General features: G+C 54.8%; 1 protein-coding gene and 6 gene segments (V, D, J or C); all 7 read right to left on the bottom strand.

Annotated features, from left to right (window-relative positions):
- LOC112907490 (immunoglobulin lambda-1 light chain-like) overlaps positions 1-24,260 on the bottom strand; it is a 183,452-nt gene that overhangs the window by 15,213 nt on the left and 143,979 nt on the right. The window lies entirely within an intron of this gene.
- On the bottom strand, positions 871-2,798 carry LOC140594309 (immunoglobulin lambda constant 7-like). The segment is given in 2 exon segments: positions 871-1,330; positions 2,738-2,798. Coding segments are annotated over 2 exon segments (381 nt in total).
- Positions 5,145-7,072, bottom strand: LOC140594308 (immunoglobulin lambda constant 7-like). The segment is given in 2 exon segments: positions 5,145-5,604; positions 7,012-7,072. Coding segments are annotated over 2 exon segments (381 nt in total).
- On the bottom strand, positions 9,419-11,346 carry LOC140594307 (immunoglobulin lambda constant 7-like). The segment is given in 2 exon segments: positions 9,419-9,878; positions 11,286-11,346. Coding segments are annotated over 2 exon segments (381 nt in total).
- Positions 13,693-15,620, bottom strand: LOC140594306 (immunoglobulin lambda constant 7-like). The segment is given in 2 exon segments: positions 13,693-14,152; positions 15,560-15,620. Coding segments are annotated over 2 exon segments (381 nt in total).
- On the bottom strand, positions 17,967-19,894 carry LOC140594305 (immunoglobulin lambda constant 7-like). The segment is given in 2 exon segments: positions 17,967-18,426; positions 19,834-19,894. Coding segments are annotated over 2 exon segments (381 nt in total).
- On the bottom strand, positions 22,241-24,168 carry LOC140594304 (immunoglobulin lambda constant 7-like). The segment is given in 2 exon segments: positions 22,241-22,700; positions 24,108-24,168. Coding segments are annotated over 2 exon segments (381 nt in total).

The following is a 24,260-nucleotide window of genomic DNA, read 5'->3' as shown; positions in this document are numbered from 1 at the left end:
AAAGCATAGGTGGTATCTATCTCCCAGGGAACATCAATACTAGTGGGAAGCAAGAGACACTGGGAGGAGGTGCCACCAGTGGGAATGTGAGTGTGAGTTACCAGGGTCCAGGCAGAGGGTCTTGTAGTGAGTGTGACAGGGAAAGCCTGTGGGAGGGGCCACAAACAGTGTCCCTAGGGAATCTGGCAAGGAGGGTCCCCTAAGGAAGGGAGGATGTTCTAGGCTGTGAAGATGGGGAAGGTCCACATGGAGTAGGAATCTAGGGAAAAATGTTACTGAGAGGGGACCTTAATAGACATCTTAAGAGGAGGGCCACTTCCAGCTGTTGAAAGCCCAGGTCCAGGGAGGAGATCAGCACATATTCCAGAAGCTATGGGGACCTAAGGTCAATGAAGGCAGCTATGACTGGCCGGGCACATGGTCCACACAAAGAAAAGGATGCACCGACCTATTGTGGAGGAGAGTCTTTAATCTTGTTTTGCTATTGGTATATACTGTTCGGGAAAATTCTCCTGCAATTCTTGGCCAATTAGGGATCCCTGGGTGGCGCAGCGGTTTGGCGCCTGCCTTTGGCCCAGGGCGCGATCCTGGAGACCTGGGATCGAATCCCACGTCGGGCTCCGGTGCATGGAGCCTGCTTCTCCCTCTGCCTGTGTCTCTGCCTCTCTCTCTCTCTGTATGACTATCATAAATAAATTTAAAAAAATAAAAAAAAATAAAGAAACAAAATTCTTGGCCAATTAATCCCCCACAAACACATGAGAAGGCCTTCGGCTGGCGCCTTTGTACACAGTCAAAGGAATGATGTTCACCCTTAAAGATAGTTGAGATCAGACACAAAGGGTTAAGCCCAATGAGCAGAGAGCGCGATTTCTGATTGAACAAAGAACACTTTATTGAGTGCTGCCTGGGTGCGGGGAGAAGGGCGGGATGACCCAGATGGGAGGCAAGATCCTCCTGGAGGTCCTGAGGCTCTGGGCCCCCTTCGGTGGGTGGGGGGCATCGGGAGCCTAAGAGCACTCTGCGGGGGCCACCTTCTTCTCCACGGTGCTCCCCTCGTGCGTGACCAGGCAGCTGAAGCTGCTGTGAGATTTCCACTTGTCAGGCGTCAGGCTCAGGTAGCTGCTGGCCGCGTACTTGCTGTTGCTCTGCTTGGAGGGCTTGGTGGTCTCCACGCCCTGGGTGATGGGGCTGCCGTCTGCCTTCCAGGCCACCGTCACGCCGCTGGGGTAGAAGTCGCTGATGAGGCACACCAGGGTGGCCTTGTTGGCGCCGAGCTCCTCAGAGGAGGGCGGGAAGAGTGTGACCGAGGGGGAGGCCTTGGGCTGACCTGTGGGGACGGAAGGCCAGCGGGTCAAGGCAGATGTTTGTTGTGTCAGCACCTACCTGATTCCTGGTGTGGGGCTACAGCTGTGTCCTGTCCATGTCTTGGGCTTCAGGCGGCCCTTGCTCCTAGAGGTCAGGTGAGCCATGGGCAGGCTCACCCACCTTCTGCTGGAGAGAATCTGAGTGCCAGATTCTCTAGTTTCTGGGCCTCTGCATGGCCTCAGGGTCTCTCCACATCATATATCCTTCTAATCTACTCAGTCTACCCCCAGGACTAGATGTCAATGACCCCGAGACCCTGCTTTCTTTCTCACTCTTTGTGTGCTTGGACACAGGTCTCAGGTGACATCGCCCAGGTCACTTACCCAGGATTTCCTAGAGCTGGCATCTCTGGGTTTCAGGGCTCTGTTACCCATGTGAAGAGTCTGTTTCCTGCCTCCAGGCCACCTCATACCTCCACAGCAGCCTTGCCCACCTCCCTAGATACCCGCCTTCTAGGGTTGCTGAATGGGATGGGCTGTGAACTCTGGTTCTTGAATGCAGGGAGTCCAGTAGGGGAAGTTTCTCGTGTCAAGTGAATTTCCAGTTCTGAGGATGGGGCTGTGTCTGTTCTGAGGGTCTCCCGGTTTTCTGTGAAAACCTGGGGGTCTATCTCTCCTAGGATTTCCGGGTACCTAGCAGTACTATCTCTGTCACCTGTCCCTATCAGGGGCCTCGGGTCCAATATCTTCTCAGGGGCTCTCCAGATGTAGTGGGCTTTGAGGGGATGGACCTCTGCTGCCAGAGTTTCCTAGACCGGTCCTATTCTTGGTGTCTAAGTATCCCTACATGGTGGCTGGTCCCATCACCTTGGGCTCCATTCTCTCAAGTCCTTGCTTTATCCTTTACCCCTTGTCCTGCTTCCCCCTCCTTGTCTCCGAGTCCCCATATCAAGGCTCTCCTCATTGTGCCCATGCAGCCCTCTGCCCGGGACCCCCCTCCGCCAGAGACAGAGGCCAGCACCTGAGCAGCCCCCACAATCCTTCCATCACCTTATAGCCCTGCTGGCAGTCTGAGCATCCCTCTTCCTTATCCATCTCCCCTCATTTCCCCTCACATTCATGATTCTAATAGACCCTGACTGGGGAACCGACCACCCCCTAGTCCAGAGAAGAAGGTCCTGTGGGTAGAGGGCTGGACACACAGTGAGACCTGAGTGTACGTCAGGAAGGATTTTGGGGCTGGTCCCCTGCAGCTCCAGTACAACATCTGACAAGGTGGGAGCAGTGGAGGCACGAGGGGCAGACGAAGCGGACGAAAGGCATAGACCCCACAGACCTTTAGCCTCAGCCTTCATCAAGTTGGAAAGGAGAGAAGCATCACCTGAAATTGCAGAGTGGGTGCCAAGGAGGCGAGAAAGGGGTAGACTCACCGAGGACGGTCAGGTGGGTGCCTCCGCCGAACACAGCACACTGTGACACAGCCTCGAACATAAACCCTCTGTCAGCCCCTCCACCCCTGACCCAGGCCCACCTGCAGCTGCTCGGGAGGCCCAAAGGGCAGCCTCCTTGTCACGGGTGCTGGTTGGGCAGATGCGGGTGTGTGGTGAGGAGGTTGCCCCTGGAGACCAGGAATTTCATTTCCGTGGAGGGTTCAGATTCCATCCATCCTCAGTCCTGGGGAGGGGTTGCGGAGGATGTCTGGGTATGTCATCGAAATTCCCAGCTAGGTCCATCGTTAGGGAGGAGCTGTGTGTCTCCTCAGTGTGTGTCAGTATGTCATTGTGGAAGGGGTGAGCAGGCCTGTTTCACACAGGGATATGATGGAGCTGGGACCCCTTTGCAGACTTGGGACTGGTGGGGAGTGTCCTGAGTGCCACCACATCTACAGCACAGGAGTCTGACGGAGTTTGGGGTCAGGAATGGGAACTGGATGGGAGGAGAATCCTGTTTCTCCCAAGCAGATAGATCTCTCCACAGGGCCTAAGCTCCAGCACCCTTCCTTTGGCAGGATCTTGTGGAAGGTATAGTAGATGGTGAGTGTTTAGTCTCCATACTGAGTTGGAGGAGGGCAGGTGTCACCTGGAGGAGTGTAGGAATGTGGGCTGCTTGTCAGCCGGATAGACCTGCCAGGCCCCAGGTGCGTGGAGGGGCAGTCCCTGCTTCCAGAAATTTTGCCCTGAGCCCAAGTGTGAGAGTCTGACAGACACTTTAACCACCTCAGAATCCCACATCCCTCATGTACAGGAAGCATCATTTGCACACGGTGGCCCCACCAGGCAGGACACATACTGTACTCTTACAAGTGACCTTCATGTTGTGAGGATGTTAATGACACCCAGGTCTCTGCCTGCATCATGGCCTGGGGATGTCACCTAATGAGCTCACACAAGGTACATACAGGCCTGGTATCCTTTCTGTGACACAGTGGCCCGCCAGTCAGTAGTCCTGCTGTCCTCCCTGATCTGTCTGCTACTTCCTGTCCAGACTCACTCCCAGGAGCTCATCATGTCTCCTGGACCAGAATCACTCCCAGGAGCTCATCACTCCATCCTGGACCAGAATCTCCCTGGCCTCCTTATTTGTTACTGGATGGCTCTATGGGGGCTGCAGTGACTGGGTTTTCTTTGCTCATGTCCCACGCTGGGACTCTGTGTAGACCCATCCTCCAGGTCTTCCTGAACCTTCCTGAGGGATGCCTACCTTAGCAGTGTTTGGAAATGGACCAGTGTGCTTGTGATCATCATGTGTGTGCATATTGTTTGTATTCATTTGTACCTGTGTGCGTATGGTATGTATGTGTCTTACAGCTCAGATCTCACACGAGGTTCCTAGGTAGATGAGTCAGTTGAGAGACTTGTCAGCAGCTCATTCCCTGAATCTGATCCTGGATTTCTAACACAGAGGCCCAGGCAGGTCAAGCCAGCACAGGGGGTGGATCGTGGGTTGGCCTAATCTGAGGGGTCCTAGAAAGCATAGGTGGTATCTATCTCCCAGGGAACATCAATACTAGTGGGAAGCAAGAGACACTGGGAGGAGGTGCCACCAGTGGGAATGTGAGTGTGAGTTACCAGGGTCCAGGCAGAGGGTCTTGTAGTGAGTGTGACAGGGAAAGCCTGTGGGAGGGGCCACAAACAGTGTCCCTAGGGAATCTGGCAAGGAGGGTCCCCTAAGGAAGGGAGGATGTTCTAGGCTGTGAAGATGGGGAAGGTCCACATGGAGTAGGAATCTAGGGAAAAATGTTACTGAGAGGGGACCTTAATAGACATCTTAAGAGGAGGGCTACTTCCAGCTGTTGAAAGCCCAGGTCCAGGGAGGAGATCAGCACATATTCCAGAAGCTATGGGGACCTAAGGTCAATGAAGGCAGCTATGACTGGCCGGGCACATGGTCCACACAAAGAAAAGGATGCACCGACCTATTGTGGAGGAGAGTCTTTAATCTTGTTTTGCTATTGGTATATACTGTTCGGGAAAATTCTCCTGCAATTCTTGGCCAATTAGGGATCCCTGGGTGGCGCAGCGGTTTGGCGCCTGCCTTTGGCCCAGGGCGCGATCCTGGAGACCTGGGATCGAATCCCACGTCGGGCTCCGGTGCATGGAGCCTGCTTCTCCCTCTGCCTGTGTCTCTGCCTCTCTCTCTCTCTGTATGACTATCATAAATAAATTTAAAAAAATAAAAAAAAATAAAGAAACAAAATTCTTGGCCAATTAATCCCCCACAAACACATGAGAAGGCCTTCGGCTGGCGCCTTTGTACACAGTCAAAGGAATGATGTTCACCCTTAAAGATAGTTGAGATCAGACACAAAGGGTTAAGCCCAATGAGCAGAGAGCGCGATTTCTGATTGAACAAAGAACACTTTATTGAGTGCTGCCTGGGTGCGGGGAGAAGGGCGGGATGACCCAGATGGGAGGCAAGATCCTCCTGGAGGTCCTGAGGCTCCGGGCCCCCTTCGGTGGGCGGGGGGCATCGGGAGCCTAAGAGCACTCTGCGGGGGCCACCTTCTTCTCCACGGTGCTCCCCTCGTGCGTGACCAGGCAGCTGAAGCTGCTGTGAGATTTCCACTTGTCAGGCGTCAGGCTCAGGTAGCTGCTGGCCGCGTACTTGCTGTTGCTCTGCTTGGAGGGCTTGGTGGTCTCCACGCCCTGGGTGATGGGGCTGCCGTCTGCCTTCCAGGCCACCGTCACGCCGCTGGGGTAGAAGTCGCTGATGAGGCACACCAGGGTGGCCTTGTTGGCGCCGAGCTCCTCAGAGGAGGGCGGGAAGAGTGTGACCGAGGGGGAGGCCTTGGGCTGACCTGTGGGGACGGAAGGCCAGCGGGTCAAGGCAGATGTTTGTTGTGTCAGCACCTACCTGATTCCTGGTGTGGGGCTACAGCTGTGTCCTGTCCATGTCTTGGGCTTCAGGCGGCCCTTGCTCCTAGAGGTCAGGTGAGCCATGGGCAGGCTCACCCACCTTCTGCTGGAGAGAATCTGAGTGCCAGATTCTCTAGTTTCTGGGCCTCTGCATGGCCTCAGGGTCTCTCCACATCATATATCCTTCTAATCTACTCAGTCTACCCCCAGGACTAGATGTCAATGACCCCGAGACCCTGCTTTCTTTCTCACTCTTTGTGTGCTTGGACACAGGTCTCAGGTGACATCGCCCAGGTCACTTACCCAGGATTTCCTAGAGCTGGCATCTCTGGGTTTCAGGGCTCTGTTACCCATGTGAAGAGTCTGTTTCCTGCCTCCAGGCCACCTCATACCTCCACAGCAGCCTTGCCCACCTCCCTAGATACCCGCCTTCTAGGGTTGCTGAATGGGATGGGCTGTGAACTCTGGTTCTTGAATGCAGGGAGTCCAGTAGGGGAAGTTTCTCGTGTCAAGTGAATTTCCAGTTCTGAGGATGGGGCTGTGTCTGTTCTGAGGGTCTCCCGGTTTTCTGTGAAAACCTGGGGGTCTATCTCTCCTAGGATTTCCGGGTACCTAGCAGTACTATCTCTGTCACCTGTCCCTATCAGGGGCCTCGGGTCCAATATCTTCTCAGGGGCTCTCCAGATGTAGTGGGCTTTGAGGGGATGGACCTCTGCTGCCAGAGTTTCCTAGACCGGTCCTATTCTTGGTGTCTAAGTATCCCTACATGGTGGCTGGTCCCATCACCTTGGGCTCCATTCTCTCAAGTCCTTGCTTTATCCTTTACCCCTTGTCCTGCTTCCCCCTCCTTGTCTCCGAGTCCCCATATCAAGGCTCTCCTCATTGTGCCCATGCAGCCCTCTGCCCGGGACCCCCCTCCGCCAGAGACAGAGGCCAGCACCTGAGCAGCCCCCACAATCCTTCCATCACCTTATAGCCCTGCTGGCAGTCTGAGCATCCCTCTTCCTTATCCATCTCCCCTCATTTCCCCTCACATTCATGATTCTAATAGACCCTGACTGGGGAACCGACCACCCCCTAGTCCAGAGAAGAAGGTCCTGTGGGTAGAGGGCTGGACACACAGTGAGACCTGAGTGTACGTCAGGAAGGATTTTGGGGCTGGTCCCCTGCAGCTCCAGTACAACATCTGACAAGGTGGGAGCAGTGGAGGCACGAGGGGCAGACGAAGCGGACGAAAGGCATAGACCCCACAGACCTTTAGCCTCAGCCTTCATCAAGTTGGAAAGGAGAGAAGCATCACCTGAAATTGCAGAGTGGGTGCCAAGGAGGCGAGAAAGGGGTAGACTCACCGAGGACGGTCAGGTGGGTGCCTCCGCCGAACACAGCACACTGTGACACAGCCTCGAACATAAACCCTCTGTCAGCCCCTCCACCCCTGACCCAGGCCCACCTGCAGCTGCTCGGGAGGCCCAAAGGGCAGCCTCCTTGTCACGGGTGCTGGTTGGGCAGATGCGGGTGTGTGGTGAGGAGGTTGCCCCTGGAGACCAGGAATTTCATTTCCGTGGAGGGTTCAGATTCCATCCATCCTCAGTCCTGGGGAGGGGTTGCGGAGGATGTCTGGGTATGTCATCGAAATTCCCAGCTAGGTCCATCGTTAGGGAGGAGCTGTGTGTCTCCTCAGTGTGTGTCAGTATGTCATTGTGGAAGGGGTGAGCAGGCCTGTTTCACACAGGGATATGATGGAGCTGGGACCCCTTTGCAGACTTGGGACTGGTGGGGAGTGTCCTGAGTGCCACCACATCTACAGCACAGGAGTCTGACGGAGTTTGGGGTCAGGAATGGGAACTGGATGGGAGGAGAATCCTGTTTCTCCCAAGCAGATAGATCTCTCCACAGGGCCTAAGCTCCAGCACCCTTCCTTTGGCAGGATCTTGTGGAAGGTATAGTAGATGGTGAGTGTTTAGTCTCCATACTGAGTTGGAGGAGGGCAGGTGTCACCTGGAGGAGTGTAGGAATGTGGGCTGCTTGTCAGCCGGATAGACCTGCCAGGCCCCAGGTGCGTGGAGGGGCAGTCCCTGCTTCCAGAAATTTTGCCCTGAGCCCAAGTGTGAGAGTCTGACAGACACTTTAACCACCTCAGAATCCCACATCCCTCATGTACAGGAAGCATCATTTGCACACGGTGGCCCCACCAGGCAGGACACATACTGTACTCTTACAAGTGACCTTCATGTTGTGAGGATGTTAATGACACCCAGGTCTCTGCCTGCATCATGGCCTGGGGATGTCACCTAATGAGCTCACACAAGGTACATACAGGCCTGGTATCCTTTCTGTGACACAGTGGCCCGCCAGTCAGTAGTCCTGCTGTCCTCCCTGATCTGTCTGCTACTTCCTGTCCAGACTCACTCCCAGGAGCTCATCATGTCTCCTGGACCAGAATCACTCCCAGGAGCTCATCACTCCATCCTGGACCAGAATCTCCCTGGCCTCCTTATTTGTTACTGGATGGCTCTATGGGGGCTGCAGTGACTGGGTTTTCTTTGCTCATGTCCCACGCTGGGACTCTGTGTAGACCCATCCTCCAGGTCTTCCTGAACCTTCCTGAGGGATGCCTACCTTAGCAGTGTTTGGAAATGGACCAGTGTGCTTGTGATCATCATGTGTGTGCATATTGTTTGTATTCATTTGTACCTGTGTGCGTATGGTATGTATGTGTCTTACAGCTCAGATCTCACACGAGGTTCCTAGGTAGATGAGTCAGTTGAGAGACTTGTCAGCAGCTCATTCCCTGAATCTGATCCTGGATTTCTAACACAGAGGCCCAGGCAGGTCAAGCCAGCACAGGGGGTGGATCGTGGGTTGGCCTAATCTGAGGGGTCCTAGAAAGCATAGGTGGTATCTATCTCCCAGGGAACATCAATACTAGTGGGAAGCAAGAGACACTGGGAGGAGGTGCCACCAGTGGGAATGTGAGTGTGAGTTACCAGGGTCCAGGCAGAGGGTCTTGTAGTGAGTGTGACAGGGAAAGCCTGTGGGAGGGGCCACAAACAGTGTCCCTAGGGAATCTGGCAAGGAGGGTCCCCTAAGGAAGGGAGGATGTTCTAGGCTGTGAAGATGGGGAAGGTCCACATGGAGTAGGAATCTAGGGAAAAATGTTACTGAGAGGGGACCTTAATAGACATCTTAAGAGGAGGGCCACTTCCAGCTGTTGAAAGCCCAGGTCCAGGGAGGAGATCAGCACATATTCCAGAAGCTATGGGGACCTAAGGTCAATGAAGGCAGCTATGACTGGCCGGGCACATGGTCCACACAAAGAAAAGGATGCACCGACCTATTGTGGAGGAGAGTCTTTAATCTTGTTTTGCTATTGGTATATACTGTTCGGGAAAATTCTCCTGCAATTCTTGGCCAATTAGGGATCCCTGGGTGGCGCAGCGGTTTGGCGCCTGCCTTTGGCCCAGGGCGCGATCCTGGAGACCTGGGATCGAATCCCACGTCGGGCTCCGGTGCATGGAGCCTGCTTCTCCCTCTGCCTGTGTCTCTGCCTCTCTCTCTCTCTGTATGACTATCATAAATAAATTTAAAAAAATAAAAAAAAATAAAGAAACAAAATTCTTGGCCAATTAATCCCCCACAAACACATGAGAAGGCCTTCGGCTGGCGCCTTTGTACACAGTCAAAGGAATGATGTTCACCCTTAAAGATAGTTGAGATCAGACACAAAGGGTTAAGCCCAATGAGCAGAGAGCGCGATTTCTGATTGAACAAAGAACACTTTATTGAGTGCTGCCTGGGTGCGGGGAGAAGGGCGGGATGACCCAGATGGGAGGCAAGATCCTCCTGGAGGTCCTGAGGCTCCGGGCCCCCTTCGGTGGGCGGGGGGCATCGGGAGCCTAAGAGCACTCTGCGGGGGCCACCTTCTTCTCCACGGTGCTCCCCTCGTGCGTGACCAGGCAGCTGAAGCTGCTGTGAGATTTCCACTTGTCAGGCGTCAGGCTCAGGTAGCTGCTGGCCGCGTACTTGCTGTTGCTCTGCTTGGAGGGCTTGGTGGTCTCCACGCCCTGGGTGATGGGGCTGCCGTCTGCCTTCCAGGCCACCGTCACGCCGCTGGGGTAGAAGTCGCTGATGAGGCACACCAGGGTGGCCTTGTTGGCGCCGAGCTCCTCAGAGGAGGGCGGGAAGAGTGTGACCGAGGGGGAGGCCTTGGGCTGACCTGTGGGGACGGAAGGCCAGCGGGTCAAGGCAGATGTTTGTTGTGTCAGCACCTACCTGATTCCTGGTGTGGGGCTACAGCTGTGTCCTGTCCATGTCTTGGGCTTCAGGCGGCCCTTGCTCCTAGAGGTCAGGTGAGCCATGGGCAGGCTCACCCACCTTCTGCTGGAGAGAATCTGAGTGCCAGATTCTCTAGTTTCTGGGCCTCTGCATGGCCTCAGGGTCTCTCCACATCATATATCCTTCTAATCTACTCAGTCTACCCCCAGGACTAGATGTCAATGACCCCGAGACCCTGCTTTCTTTCTCACTCTTTGTGTGCTTGGACACAGGTCTCAGGTGACATCGCCCAGGTCACTTACCCAGGATTTCCTAGAGCTGGCATCTCTGGGTTTCAGGGCTCTGTTACCCATGTGAAGAGTCTGTTTCCTGCCTCCAGGCCACCTCATACCTCCACAGCAGCCTTGCCCACCTCCCTAGATACCCGCCTTCTAGGGTTGCTGAATGGGATGGGCTGTGAACTCTGGTTCTTGAATGCAGGGAGTCCAGTAGGGGAAGTTTCTCGTGTCAAGTGAATTTCCAGTTCTGAGGATGGGGCTGTGTCTGTTCTGAGGGTCTCCCGGTTTTCTGTGAAAACCTGGGGGTCTATCTCTCCTAGGATTTCCGGGTACCTAGCAGTACTATCTCTGTCACCTGTCCCTATCAGGGGCCTCGGGTCCAATATCTTCTCAGGGGCTCTCCAGATGTAGTGGGCTTTGAGGGGATGGACCTCTGCTGCCAGAGTTTCCTAGACCGGTCCTATTCTTGGTGTCTAAGTATCCCTACATGGTGGCTGGTCCCATCACCTTGGGCTCCATTCTCTCAAGTCCTTGCTTTATCCTTTACCCCTTGTCCTGCTTCCCCCTCCTTGTCTCCGAGTCCCCATATCAAGGCTCTCCTCATTGTGCCCATGCAGCCCTCTGCCCGGGACCCCCCTCCGCCAGAGACAGAGGCCAGCACCTGAGCAGCCCCCACAATCCTTCCATCACCTTATAGCCCTGCTGGCAGTCTGAGCATCCCTCTTCCTTATCCATCTCCCCTCATTTCCCCTCACATTCATGATTCTAATAGACCCTGACTGGGGAACCGACCACCCCCTAGTCCAGAGAAGAAGGTCCTGTGGGTAGAGGGCTGGACACACAGTGAGACCTGAGTGTACGTCAGGAAGGATTTTGGGGCTGGTCCCCTGCAGCTCCAGTACAACATCTGACAAGGTGGGAGCAGTGGAGGCACGAGGGGCAGACGAAGCGGACGAAAGGCATAGACCCCACAGACCTTTAGCCTCAGCCTTCATCAAGTTGGAAAGGAGAGAAGCATCACCTGAAATTGCAGAGTGGGTGCCAAGGAGGCGAGAAAGGGGTAGACTCACCGAGGACGGTCAGGTGGGTGCCTCCGCCGAACACAGCACACTGTGACACAGCCTCGAACATAAACCCTCTGTCAGCCCCTCCACCCCTGACCCAGGCCCACCTGCAGCTGCTCGGGAGGCCCAAAGGGCAGCCTCCTTGTCACGGGTGCTGGTTGGGCAGATGCGGGTGTGTGGTGAGGAGGTTGCCCCTGGAGACCAGGAATTTCATTTCCGTGGAGGGTTCAGATTCCATCCATCCTCAGTCCTGGGGAGGGGTTGCGGAGGATGTCTGGGTATGTCATCGAAATTCCCAGCTAGGTCCATCGTTAGGGAGGAGCTGTGTGTCTCCTCAGTGTGTGTCAGTATGTCATTGTGGAAGGGGTGAGCAGGCCTGTTTCACACAGGGATATGATGGAGCTGGGACCCCTTTGCAGACTTGGGACTGGTGGGGAGTGTCCTGAGTGCCACCACATCTACAGCACAGGAGTCTGACGGAGTTTGGGGTCAGGAATGGGAACTGGATGGGAGGAGAATCCTGTTTCTCCCAAGCAGATAGATCTCTCCACAGGGCCTAAGCTCCAGCACCCTTCCTTTGGCAGGATCTTGTGGAAGGTATAGTAGATGGTGAGTGTTTAGTCTCCATACTGAGTTGGAGGAGGGCAGGTGTCACCTGGAGGAGTGTAGGAATGTGGGCTGCTTGTCAGCCGGATAGACCTGCCAGGCCCCAGGTGCGTGGAGGGGCAGTCCCTGCTTCCAGAAATTTTGCCCTGAGCCCAAGTGTGAGAGTCTGACAGACACTTTAACCACCTCAGAATCCCACATCCCTCATGTACAGGAAGCATCATTTGCACACGGTGGCCCCACCAGGCAGGACACATACTGTACTCTTACAAGTGACCTTCATGTTGTGAGGATGTTAATGACACCCAGGTCTCTGCCTGCATCATGGCCTGGGGATGTCACCTAATGAGCTCACACAAGGTACATACAGGCCTGGTATCCTTTCTGTGACACAGTGGCCCGCCAGTCAGTAGTCCTGCTGTCCTCCCTGATCTGTCTGCTACTTCCTGTCCAGACTCACTCCCAGGAGCTCATCATGTCTCCTGGACCAGAATCACTCCCAGGAGCTCATCACTCCATCCTGGACCAGAATCTCCCTGGCCTCCTTATTTGTTACTGGATGGCTCTATGGGGGCTGCAGTGACTGGGTTTTCTTTGCTCATGTCCCACGCTGGGACTCTGTGTAGACCCATCCTCCAGGTCTTCCTGAACCTTCCTGAGGGATGCCTACCTTAGCAGTGTTTGGAAATGGACCAGTGTGCTTGTGATCATCATGTGTGTGCATATTGTTTGTATTCATTTGTACCTGTGTGCGTATGGTATGTATGTGTCTTACAGCTCAGATCTCACACGAGGTTCCTAGGTAGATGAGTCAGTTGAGAGACTTGTCAGCAGCTCATTCCCTGAATCTGATCCTGGATTTCTAACACAGAGGCCCAGGCAGGTCAAGCCAGCACAGGGGGTGGATCGTGGGTTGGCCTAATCTGAGGGGTCCTAGAAAGCATAGGTGGTATCTATCTCCCAGGGAACATCAATACTAGTGGGAAGCAAGAGACACTGGGAGGAGGTGCCACCAGTGGGAATGTGAGTGTGAGTTACCAGGGTCCAGGCAGAGGGTCTTGTAGTGAGTGTGACAGGGAAAGCCTGTGGGAGGGGCCACAAACAGTGTCCCTAGGGAATCTGGCAAGGAGGGTCCCCTAAGGAAGGGAGGATGTTCTAGGCTGTGAAGATGGGGAAGGTCCACATGGAGTAGGAATCTAGGGAAAAATGTTACTGAGAGGGGACCTTAATAGACATCTTAAGAGGAGGGCCACTTCCAGCTGTTGAAAGCCCAGGTCCAGGGAGGAGATCAGCACATATTCCAGAAGCTATGGGGACCTAAGGTCAATGAAGGCAGCTATGACTGGCCGGGCACATGGTCCACACAAAGAAAAGGATGCACCGACCTATTGTGGAGGAGAGTCTTTAATCTTGTTTTGCTATTGGTATATACTGTTCGGGAAAATTCTCCTGCAATTCTTGGCCAATTAGGGATCCCTGGGTGGCGCAGCGGTTTGGCGCCTGCCTTTGGCCCAGGGCGCGATCCTGGAGACCTGGGATCGAATCCCACGTCGGGCTCCGGTGCATGGAGCCTGCTTCTCCCTCTGCCTGTGTCTCTGCCTCTCTCTCTCTCTGTATGACTATCATAAATAAATTTAAAAAAATAAAAAAAAATAAAGAAACAAAATTCTTGGCCAATTAATCCCCCACAAACACATGAGAAGGCCTTCGGCTGGCGCCTTTGTACACAGTCAAAGGAATGATGTTCACCCTTAAAGATAGTTGAGATCAGACACAAAGGGTTAAGCCCAATGAGCAGAGAGCGCGATTTCTGATTGAACAAAGAACACTTTATTGAGTGCTGCCTGGGTGCGGGGAGAAGGGCGGGATGACCCAGATGGGAGGCAAGATCCTCCTGGAGGTCCTGAGGCTCCGGGCCCCCTTCGGTGGGCGGGGGGCATCGGGAGCCTAAGAGCACTCTGCGGGGGCCACCTTCTTCTCCACGGTGCTCCCCTCGTGCGTGACCAGGCAGCTGAAGCTGCTGTGAGATTTCCACTTGTCAGGCGTCAGGCTCAGGTAGCTGCTGGCCGCGTACTTGCTGTTGCTCTGCTTGGAGGGCTTGGTGGTCTCCACGCCCTGGGTGATGGGGCTGCCGTCTGCCTTCCAGGCCACCGTCACGCCGCTGGGGTAGAAGTCGCTGATGAGGCACACCAGGGTGGCCTTGTTGGCGCCGAGCTCCTCAGAGGAGGGCGGGAAGAGTGTGACCGAGGGGGAGGCCTTGGGCTGACCTGTGGGGACGGAAGGCCAGCGGGTCAAGGCAGATGTTTGTTGTGTCAGCACCTACCTGATTCCTGGTGTGGGGCTACAGCTGTGTCCTGTCCATGTCTTGGGCTTCAGGCGGCCCTTGCTCCTAGAGGTCAGGTGAGCCATGGGCAGGCTCACCCACCTTCTGCTGGAGAGAATCTGAGTGCCAGATTCTCTAGTTTCTGGGCCTCTGCATGGCCTCAGGGTCTCTCCACATCATATATCCTTCTAATCTACTCAGTCTACCCCCAGGACTAGATGTCAATGACCCCGAGACCCTGCTTTCTTTCTCACTCTTTGTGTGCTTGGACACAGGTCTCAGGTGACATCGCCCAGGTCACTTACCCAGGATTTCCTAGAGCTGGCATCTCTGGGTTTCAGGGCTCTGTTACCCATGTGAAGAGTCTGTTTCCTGCCTCCAGGCCACCTCATACCTCCACAGCAGCCTTGCCCACCTCCCTAGATACCCGCCTTCTAGGGTTGCTGAATGGGATGGGCTGTGAACTCTGGTTCTTGAATGCAGGGAGTCCAGTAGGGGAAGTTTCTCGTGTCAAGTGAATTTCCAGTTCTGAGGATGGGGCTGTGTCTGTTCTGAGGGTCTCCCGGTTTTCTGTGAAAACCTGGGGGTCTATCTCTCCTAGGATTTCCGGGTACCTAGCAGTACTATCTCTGTCACCTGTCCCTATCAGGGGCCTCGGGTCCAATATCTTCTCAGGGGCTCTCCAGATGTAGTGGGCTTTGAGGGGATGGACCTCTGCTGCCAGAGTTTCCTAGACCGGTCCTATTCTTGGTGTCTAAGTATCCCTACATGGTGGCTGGTCCCATCACCTTGGGCTCCATTCTCTCAAGTCCTTGCTTTATCCTTTACCCCTTGTCCTGCTTCCCCCTCCTTGTCTCCGAGTCCCCATATCAAGGCTCTCCTCATTGTGCCCATGCAGCCCTCTGCCCGGGACCCCCCTCCGCCAGAGACAGAGGCCAGCACCTGAGCAGCCCCCACAATCCTTCCATCACCTTATAGCCCTGCTGGCAGTCTGAGCATCCCTCTTCCTTATCCATCTCCCCTCATTTCCCCTCACATTCATGATTCTAATAGACCCTGACTGGGGAACCGACCACCCCCTAGTCCAGAGAAGAAGGTCCTGTGGGTAGAGGGCTGGACACACAGTGAGACCTGAGTGTACGTCAGGAAGGATTTTGGGGCTGGTCCCCTGCAGCTCCAGTACAACATCTGACAAGGTGGGAGCAGTGGAGGCACGAGGGGCAGACGAAGCGGACGAAAGGCATAGACCCCACAGACCTTTAGCCTCAGCCTTCATCAAGTTGGAAAGGAGAGAAGCATCACCTGAAATTGCAGAGTGGGTGCCAAGGAGGCGAGAAAGGGGTAGACTCACCGAGGACGGTCAGGTGGGTGCCTCCGCCGAACACAGCACACTGTGACACAGCCTCGAACATAAACCCTCTGTCAGCCCCTCCACCCCTGACCCAGGCCCACCTGCAGCTGCTCGGGAGGCCCAAAGGGCAGCCTCCTTGTCACGGGTGCTGGTTGGGCAGATGCGGGTGTGTGGTGAGGAGGTTGCCCCTGGAGACCAGGAATTTCATTTCCGTGGAGGGTTCAGATTCCATCCATCCTCAGTCCTGGGGAGGGGTTGCGGAGGATGTCTGGGTATGTCATCGAAATTCCCAGCTAGGTCCATCGTTAGGGAGGAGCTGTGTGTCTCCTCAGTGTGTGTCAGTATGTCATTGTGGAAGGGGTGAGCAGGCCTGTTTCACACAGGGATATGATGGAGCTGGGACCCCTTTGCAGACTTGGGACTGGTGGGGAGTGTCCTGAGTGCCACCACATCTACAGCACAGGAGTCTGACGGAGTTTGGGGTCAGGAATGGGAACTGGATGGGAGGAGAATCCTGTTTCTCCCAAGCAGATAGATCTCTCCACAGGGCCTAAGCTCCAGCACCCTTCCTTTGGCAGGATCTTGTGGAAGGTATAGTAGATGGTGAGTGTTTAGTCTCCATACTGAGTTGGAGGAGGGCAGGTGTCACCTGGAGGAGTGTAGGAATGTGGGCTGCTTGTCAGCCGGATAGACCTGCCAGGCCCCAGGTGCGTGGAGGGGCAGTCCCTGCTTCCAGAAATTTTGCCCTGAGCCCAAGTGTGAGAGTCTGACAGACACTTTAACCACCTCAGAATCCCACATCCCTCATGTACAGGAAGCATCATTTGCACACGGTGGCCCCACCAGGCAGGACACATACTGTACTCTTACAAGTGACCTTCATGTTGTGAGGATGTTAATGACACCCAGGTCTCTGCCTGCATCATGGCCTGGGGATGTCACCTAATGAGCTCACACAAGGTACATACAGGCCTGGTATCCTTTCTGTGACACAGTGGCCCGCCAGTCAGTAGTCCTGCTGTCCTCCCTGATCTGTCTGCTACTTCCTGTCCAGACTCACTCCCAGGAGCTCATCATGTCTCCTGGACCAGAATCACTCCCAGGAGCTCATCACTCCATCCTGGACCAGAATCTCCCTGGCCTCCTTATTTGTTACTGGATGGCTCTATGGGGGCTGCAGTGACTGGGTTTTCTTTGCTCATGTCCCACGCTGGGACTCTGTGTAGACCCATCCTCCAGGTCTTCCTGAACCTTCCTGAGGGATGCCTACCTTAGCAGTGTTTGGAAATGGACCAGTGTGCTTGTGATCATCATGTGTGTGCATATTGTTTGTATTCATTTGTACCTGTGTGCGTATGGTATGTATGTGTCTTACAGCTCAGATCTCACACGAGGTTCCTAGGTAGATGAGTCAGTTGAGAGACTTGTCAGCAGCTCATTCCCTGAATCTGATCCTGGATTTCTAACACAGAGGCCCAGGCAGGTCAAGCCAGCACAGGGGGTGGATCGTGGGTTGGCCTAATCTGAGGGGTCCTAGAAAGCATAGGTGGTATCTATCTCCCAGGGAACATCAATACTAGTGGGAAGCAAGAGACACTGGGAGGAGGTGCCACCAGTGGGAATGTGAGTGTGAGTTACCAGGGTCCAGGCAGAGGGTCTTGTAGTGAGTGTGACAGGGAAAGCCTGTGGGAGGGGCCACAAACAGTGTCCCTAGGGAATCTGGCAAGGAGGGTCCCCTAAGGAAGGGAGGATGTTCTAGGCTGTGAAGATGGGGAAGGTCCACATGGAGTAGGAATCTAGGGAAAAATGTTACTGAGAGGGGACCTTAATAGACATCTTAAGAGGAGGGCCACTTCCAGCTGTTGAAAGCCCAGGTCCAGGGAGGAGATCAGCACATATTCCAGAAGCTATGGGGACCTAAGGTCAATGAAGGCAGCTATGACTGGCCGGGCACATGGTCCACACAAAGAAAAGGATGCACCGACCTATTGTGGAGGAGAGTCTTTAATCTTGTTTTGCTATTGGTATATACTGTTCGGGAAAATTCTCCTGCAATTCTTGGCCAATTAGGGATCCCTGGGTGTCGTAGCGGTTTGGCGCCTGCCTTTGGCCCAGGGCGCGATCCTGGAGACCTGGGATCGAATCCCACGTCGGGCTCCGGTGCATGGAGCCTGCTTCTCCCTCTGCCTGTGTCTCTGCCTCTCTCTCTCTCTGTATGACTATCATAAATAAATTTAAAAAAATAAAAAAAAATAAAGAAACAAAATTCTTGGCCAATTAATCCCCCACAAACACATGAGAAGGCCTTCGGCTGGCGCCTTTGTACACAGTCAAAGGAATGATGTTCACCCTTAAAGATAGTTGAGATCAGACACAAAGGGTTAAGCCCAATGAGCAGAGAGCGCGATTTCTGATTGAACAAAGAACACTTTATTGAGTGCTGCCTGGGTGCGGGGAGAAGGGCGGGATGACCCAGATGGGAGGCAAGATCCTCCTGGAGGTCCTGAGGCTCCGGGCCCCCTTCGGTGGGTGGGGGGCATCGGGAGCCTAAGAGCACTCTGCGGGGGCCACCTTCTTCTCCACGGTGCTCCCCTCGTGCGTGACCAGGCAGCTGAAGCTGCTGTGAGATTTCCACTTGTCAGGCGTCAGGCTCAGGTAGCTGCTGGCCGCGTACTTGCTGTTGCTCTGCTTGGAGGGCTTGGTGGTCTCCACGCCCTGGGTGATGGGGCTGCCGTCTGCCTTCCAGGCCACCGTCACGCCGCTGGGGTAGAAGTCGCTGATGAGGCACACCAGGGTGGCCTTGTTGGCGCCGAGCTCCTCAGAGGAGGGCGGGAAGAGTGTGACCGAGGGGGAGGCCTTGGGCTGACCTGTGGGGACGGAAGGCCAGCGGGTCAAGGCAGATGTTTGTTGTGTCAGCACCTACCTGATTCCTGGTGTGGGGCTACAGCTGTGTCCTGTCCATGTCTTGGGCTTCAGGCGGCCCTTGCTCCTAGAGGTCAGGTGAGCCATGGGCAGGCTCACCCACCTTCTGCTGGAGAGAATCTGAGTGCCAGATTCTCTAGTTTCTGGGCCTCTGCATGGCCTCAGGGTCTCTCCACATCATATATCCTTCTAATCTACTCAGTCTACCCCCAGGACTAGATGTCAATGACCCCGAGACCCTGCTTTCTTTCTCACTCTTTGTGTGCTTGGACACAGGTCTCAGGTGACATCGCCCAGGTCACTTACCCAGGATTTCCTAGAGCTGGCATCTCTGGGTTTCAGGGCTCTGTTACCCATGTGAAGAGTCTGTTTCCTGCCTCCAGGCCACCTCATACCTCCACAGCAGCCTTGCCCACCTCCCTAGATACCCGCCTTCTAGGGTTGCTGAATGGGATGGGCTGTGAACTCTGGTTCTTGAATGCAGGGAGTCCAGTAGGGGAAGTTTCTCGTGTCAAGTGAATTTCCAGTTCTGAGGATGGGGCTGTGTCTGTTCTGAGGGTCTCCCGGTTTTCTGTGAAAACCTGGGGGTCTATCTCTCCTAGGATTTCCGGGTACCTAGCAGTACTATCTCTGTCACCTGTCCCTATCAGGGGCCTCGGGTCCAATATCTTCTCAGGGGCTCTCCAGATGTAGTGGGCTTTGAGGGGATGGACCTCTGCTGCCAGAGTTTCCTAGACCGGTCCTATTCTTGGTGTCTAAGTATCCCTACATGGTGGCTGGTCCCATCACCTTGGGCTCCATTCTCTCAAGTCCTTGCTTTATCCTTTACCCCTTGTCCTGCTTCCCCCTCCTTGTCTCCGAGTCCCCATATCAAGGCTCTCCTCATTGTGCCCATGCAGCCCTCTGCCCGGGACCCCCCTCCGCCAGAGACAGAGGCCAGCACCTGAGCAGCCCCCACAATCCTTCCATCACCTTATAGCCCTGCTGGCAGTCTGAGCATCCCTCTTCCTTATCCATCTCCCCTCATTTCCCCTCACATTCATGATTCTAATAGACCCTGACTGGGGAACCGACCACCCCCTAGTCCAGAGAAGAAGGTCCTGTGGGTAGAGGGCTGGACACACAGTGAGACCTGAGTGTACGTCAGGAAGGATTTTGGGGCTGGTCCCCTGCAGCTCCAGTACAACATCTGACAAGGTGGGAGCAGTGGAGGCACGAGGGGCAGACGAAGCGGACGAAAGGCATAGACCCCACAGACCTTTAGCCTCAGCCTTCATCAAGTTGGAAAGGAGAGAAGCATCACCTGAAATTGCAGAGTGGGTGCCAAGGAGGCGAGAAAGGGGTAGACTCACCGAGGACGGTCAGGTGGGTGCCTCCGCCGAACACAGCACACTGTGACACAGCCTCGAACATAAACCCTCTGTCAGCCCCTCCACCCCTGACCCAGGCCCACCTGCAGCTGCTCGGGAGGCCCAAAGGGCAGCCTCCTTGTCACGGGTGCTGGTTGGGCAGATGCGGGTGTGTGGTGAGGAGGTTGCCCCTGGAGACCAGGAATTTCATTTCCGTGGAGGGTTCAGATTCCATCCATCCTCAGTCCTGGGGAGGGGTTGCGGAGGATGTCTGGGTATGTCATCGAAATTCCCAGCTAGGTCCATCGTTAGGGAGGAGCTGTGTGTCTCCTCAGTGTGTGTCAGTATGTCATTGTGGAAGGGGTGAGCAGGCCTGTTTCACACAGGGATATGATGGAGCTGGGACCCCTTTGCAGACTTGGGACTGGTGGGGAGTGTCCTGAGTGCCACCACATCTACAGCACAGGAGTCTGACGGAGTTTGGGGTCAGGAATGGGAACTGGATGGGAGGAGAATCCTGTTTCTCCCAAGCAGATAGATCTCTCCACAGGGCCTAAGCTCCAGCACCCTTCCTTTGGCAGGATCTTGTGGAAGGTATAGTAGATGGTGAGTGTTTAGTCTCCATACTGAGTTGGAGGAGGGCAGGTGTCACCTGGAGGAGTGTAGGAATGTGGGCTGCTTGTCAGCCGGATAGACCTGCCAGGCCCCAGGTGCGTGGAGGGGCAGTCCCTGCTTCCAGAAATTTTGCCCTGAGCCCAAGTGTGAGAGTCTGACAGACACTTTAACCACCTCAGAATCCCACATCCCTCATGTACAGGAAGCATCATTTGCACACGGTGGCCCCACCAGGCAGGACACATACTGTACTCTTACAAGTGACCTTCATGTTGTGAGGATGTTAATGACACCCAGGTCTCTGCCTGCATCATGGCCTGGGGATGTCACCTAATGAGCTCACACAAGGTACATACAGGCCTGGTATCCTTTCTGTGACACAGTGGCCCGCCAGTCAGTAGTCCTGCTGTCCTCCCTGATCTGTCTGCTACTTCCTGTCCAGACTCACTCCCAGGAGCTCATCATGTCTCCTGGACCAGAATCACTCCCAGGAGCTCATCACTCCATCCTGGACCAGAATCTCCCTGGCCTCCTTATTTGTTACTGGATGGCTCTATGGGGGCTGCAGTGACTGGGTTTTCTTTGCTCATGTCCCACGCTGGGACTCTGTGTAGACCCATCCTCCAGGTCTTCCTGAACCTTCCTGAGGGATGCCTACCTTAGCAGTGTTTGGAAATGGACCAGTGTGCTTGTGATCATCATGTGTGTGCATATTGTTTGTATTCATTTGTACCTGTGTGCGTATGGTATGTATGTGTCTTACAGCTCAGATCTCACACGAGGTTCCTAGGTAGATGAGTCAGTTGAGAGACTTGTCAGCAGCTCATTCCCTGAATCTGATCCTGGATTTCTAACACAGAGGCCCAGGCAGGTCAAGCCAGCACAGGGGGTGGATCGTGGGTTGGCCTAATCTGAGGGGTCCTAGAAAGCATAGGTGGTATCTATCTCCCAGGGAACATCAATACTAGTGGGAAGCAAGAGACACTGGGAGGAGGTGCCACCAGTGGGAATGTGAGTGTGAGTTACCAGGGTCCAGGCAGAGGGTCTTGTAGTGAGTGTGACAGGGAAAGCCTGTGGGAGGGGCCACAAACAGTGTCCCTAGGGAATCTGGCAAGGAGGGTCCCCTAAGGAAGGGAGGATGTTCTAGGCTGTGAAGATGGGGAAGGTCCACATGGAGTAGGAATCTAGGGAAAAATGTTACTGAGAGGGGACCTTAATAGACATCTTAAGAGGAGGGCTACTTCCAGCTGTTGAAAGCCCAGGTCCAGGGAGGAGATCAGCACATATTCCAGAAGCTATGGGGACCTAAGGTCAATGAAGGCAGCTATGACTGGCCGGGCACATGGTCCACACAAAGAAAAGGATGCACCGACCTATTGTGGAGGAGAGTCTTTAATCTTGTTTTGCTATTGGTATATACTGTTCGGGAAAATTCTCCTGCAATTCTTGGCCAATTAGGGATCCCTGGGTGGCGCAGCGGTTTGGCGCCTGCCTTTGGCCCAGGGCGCGATCCTGGAGACCTGGGATCGAATCCCACGTCGGGCTCCGGTGCATGGAGCCTGCTTCTCCCTCTGCCTGTGTCTCTGCCTCTCTCTCTCTCTGTATGACTATCATAAATAAATTTAAAAAAATAAAAAAAAATAAAGAAACAAAATTCTTGGCCAATTAATCCCCCACAAACACATGAGAAGGCCTTCGGCTGGCGCCTTTGTACACAGTCAAAGGAATGATGTTCACCCTTAAAGATAGTTGAGATCAGACACAAAGGGTTAAGCCCAATGAGCAGAGAGCGCGATTTCTGATTGAACAAAGAACACTTTATTGAGTGCTGCCTGGGTGCGGGGAGAAGGGCGGGATGACCCAGATGGGAGGCAAGATCCTCCTGGAGGTCCTGAGGCTCCGGGCCCCCTTCGGTGGGCGGGGGGCATCGGGAGCCTAAGAGCACTCTGCGGGGGCCACCTTCTTCTCCACGGTGCTCCCCTCGTGCGTGACCAGGCAGCTGAAGCTGCTGTGAGATTTCCACTTGTCAGGCGTCAGGCTCAGGTAGCTGCTGGCCGCGTACTTGCTGTTGCTCTGCTTGGAGGGCTTGGTGGTCTCCACGCCCTGGGTGATGGGGCTGCCGTCTGCCTTCCAGGCCACCGTCACGCCGCTGGGGTAGAAGTCGCTGATGAGGCACACCAGGGTGGCCTTGTTGGCGCCGAGCTCCTCAGAGGAGGGCGGGAAGAGTGTGACCGAGGGGGAGGCCTTGGGCTGACCTGTGGGGACGGAAGGCCAGCGGGTCAAGGCAGATGTTTGTTGTGTCAGCACCTACCTGATTCCTGGTGTGGGGCTACAGCTGTGTCCTGTCCATGTCTTGGGCTTCAGGCGGCCCTTGCTCCTAGAGGTCAGGTGAGCCATGGGCAGGCTCACCCACCTTCTGCTGGAGAGAATCTGAGTGCCAGATTCTCTAGTTTCTGGGCCTCTGCATGGCCTCAGGGTCTCTCCACATCATATATCCTTCTAATCTACTCAGTCTACCCCCAGGACTAGATGTCAATGACCCCGAGACCCTGCTTTCTTTCTCACTCTTTGTGTGCTTGGACACAGGTCTCAGGTGACATCGCCCAGGTCACTTACCCAGGATTTCCTAGAGCTGGCATCTCTGGGTTTCAGGGCTCTGTTACCCATGTGAAGAGTCTGTTTCCTGCCTCCAGGCCACCTCATACCTCCACAGCAGCCTTGCCCACCTCCCTAGATACCCGCCTTCTAGGGTTGCTGAATGGGATGGGCTGTGAACTCTGGTTCTTGAATGCAGGGAGTCCAGTAGGGGAAGTTTCTCGTGTCAAGTGAATTTCCAGTTCTGAGGATGGGGCTGTGTCTGTTCTGAGGGTCTCCCGGTTTTCTGTGAAAACCTGGGGGTCTATCTCTCCTAGGATTTCCGGGTACCTAGCAGTACTATCTCTGTCACCTGTCCCTATCAGGGGCCTCGGGTCCAATATCTTCTCAGGGGCTCTCCAGATGTAGTGGGCTTTGAGGGGATGGACCTCTGCTGCCAGAGTTTCCTAGACCGGTCCTATTCTTGGTGTCTAAGTATCCCTACATGGTGGCTGGTCCCATCACCTTGGGCTCCATTCTCTCAAGTCCTTGCTTTATCCTTTACCCCTTGTCCTGCTTCCCCCTCCTTGTCTCCGAGTCCCCATATCAAGGCTCTCCTCATTGTGCCCATGCAGCCCTCTGCCCGGGACCCCCCTCCGCCAGAGACAGAGGCCAGCACCTGAGCAGCCCCCACAATCCTTCCATCACCTTATAGCCCTGCTGGCAGTCTGAGCATCCCTCTTCCTTATCCATCTCCCCTCATTTCCCCTCACATTCATGATTCTAATAGACCCTGACTGGGGAACCGACCACCCCCTAGTCCAGAGAAGAAGGTCCTGTGGGTAGAGGGCTGGACACACAGTGAGACCTGAGTGTACGTCAGGAAGGATTTTGGGGCTGGTCCCCTGCAGCTCCAGTACAACATCTGACAAGGTGGGAGCAGTGGAGGCACGAGGGGCAGACGAAGCGGACGAAAGGCATAGACCCCACAGACCTTTAGCCTCAGCCTTCATCAAGTTGGAAAGGAGAGAAGCATCACCTGAAATTGCAGAGTGGGTGCCAAGGAGGCGAGAAAGGGGTAGACTCACCGAGGACGGTCAGGTGGGTGCCTCCGCCGAACACAGCACACTGTGACACAGCCTCGAACATAAACCCTCTGTCAGCCCCTCCACCCCTGACCCAGGCCCACCTGCAGCTGCTCGGGAGGCCCAAAGGGCAGCCTCCTTGTCACGGGTGCTGGT

Source organism: Vulpes vulpes, chromosome 10, assembly GCF_048418805.1.
Source record: "Vulpes vulpes isolate BD-2025 chromosome 10, VulVul3, whole genome shotgun sequence".
NCBI lineage: Eukaryota > Metazoa > Chordata > Mammalia > Carnivora > Canidae > Vulpes > Vulpes vulpes.
This window is presented reverse-complemented; position numbering and strand designations above follow the sequence as displayed.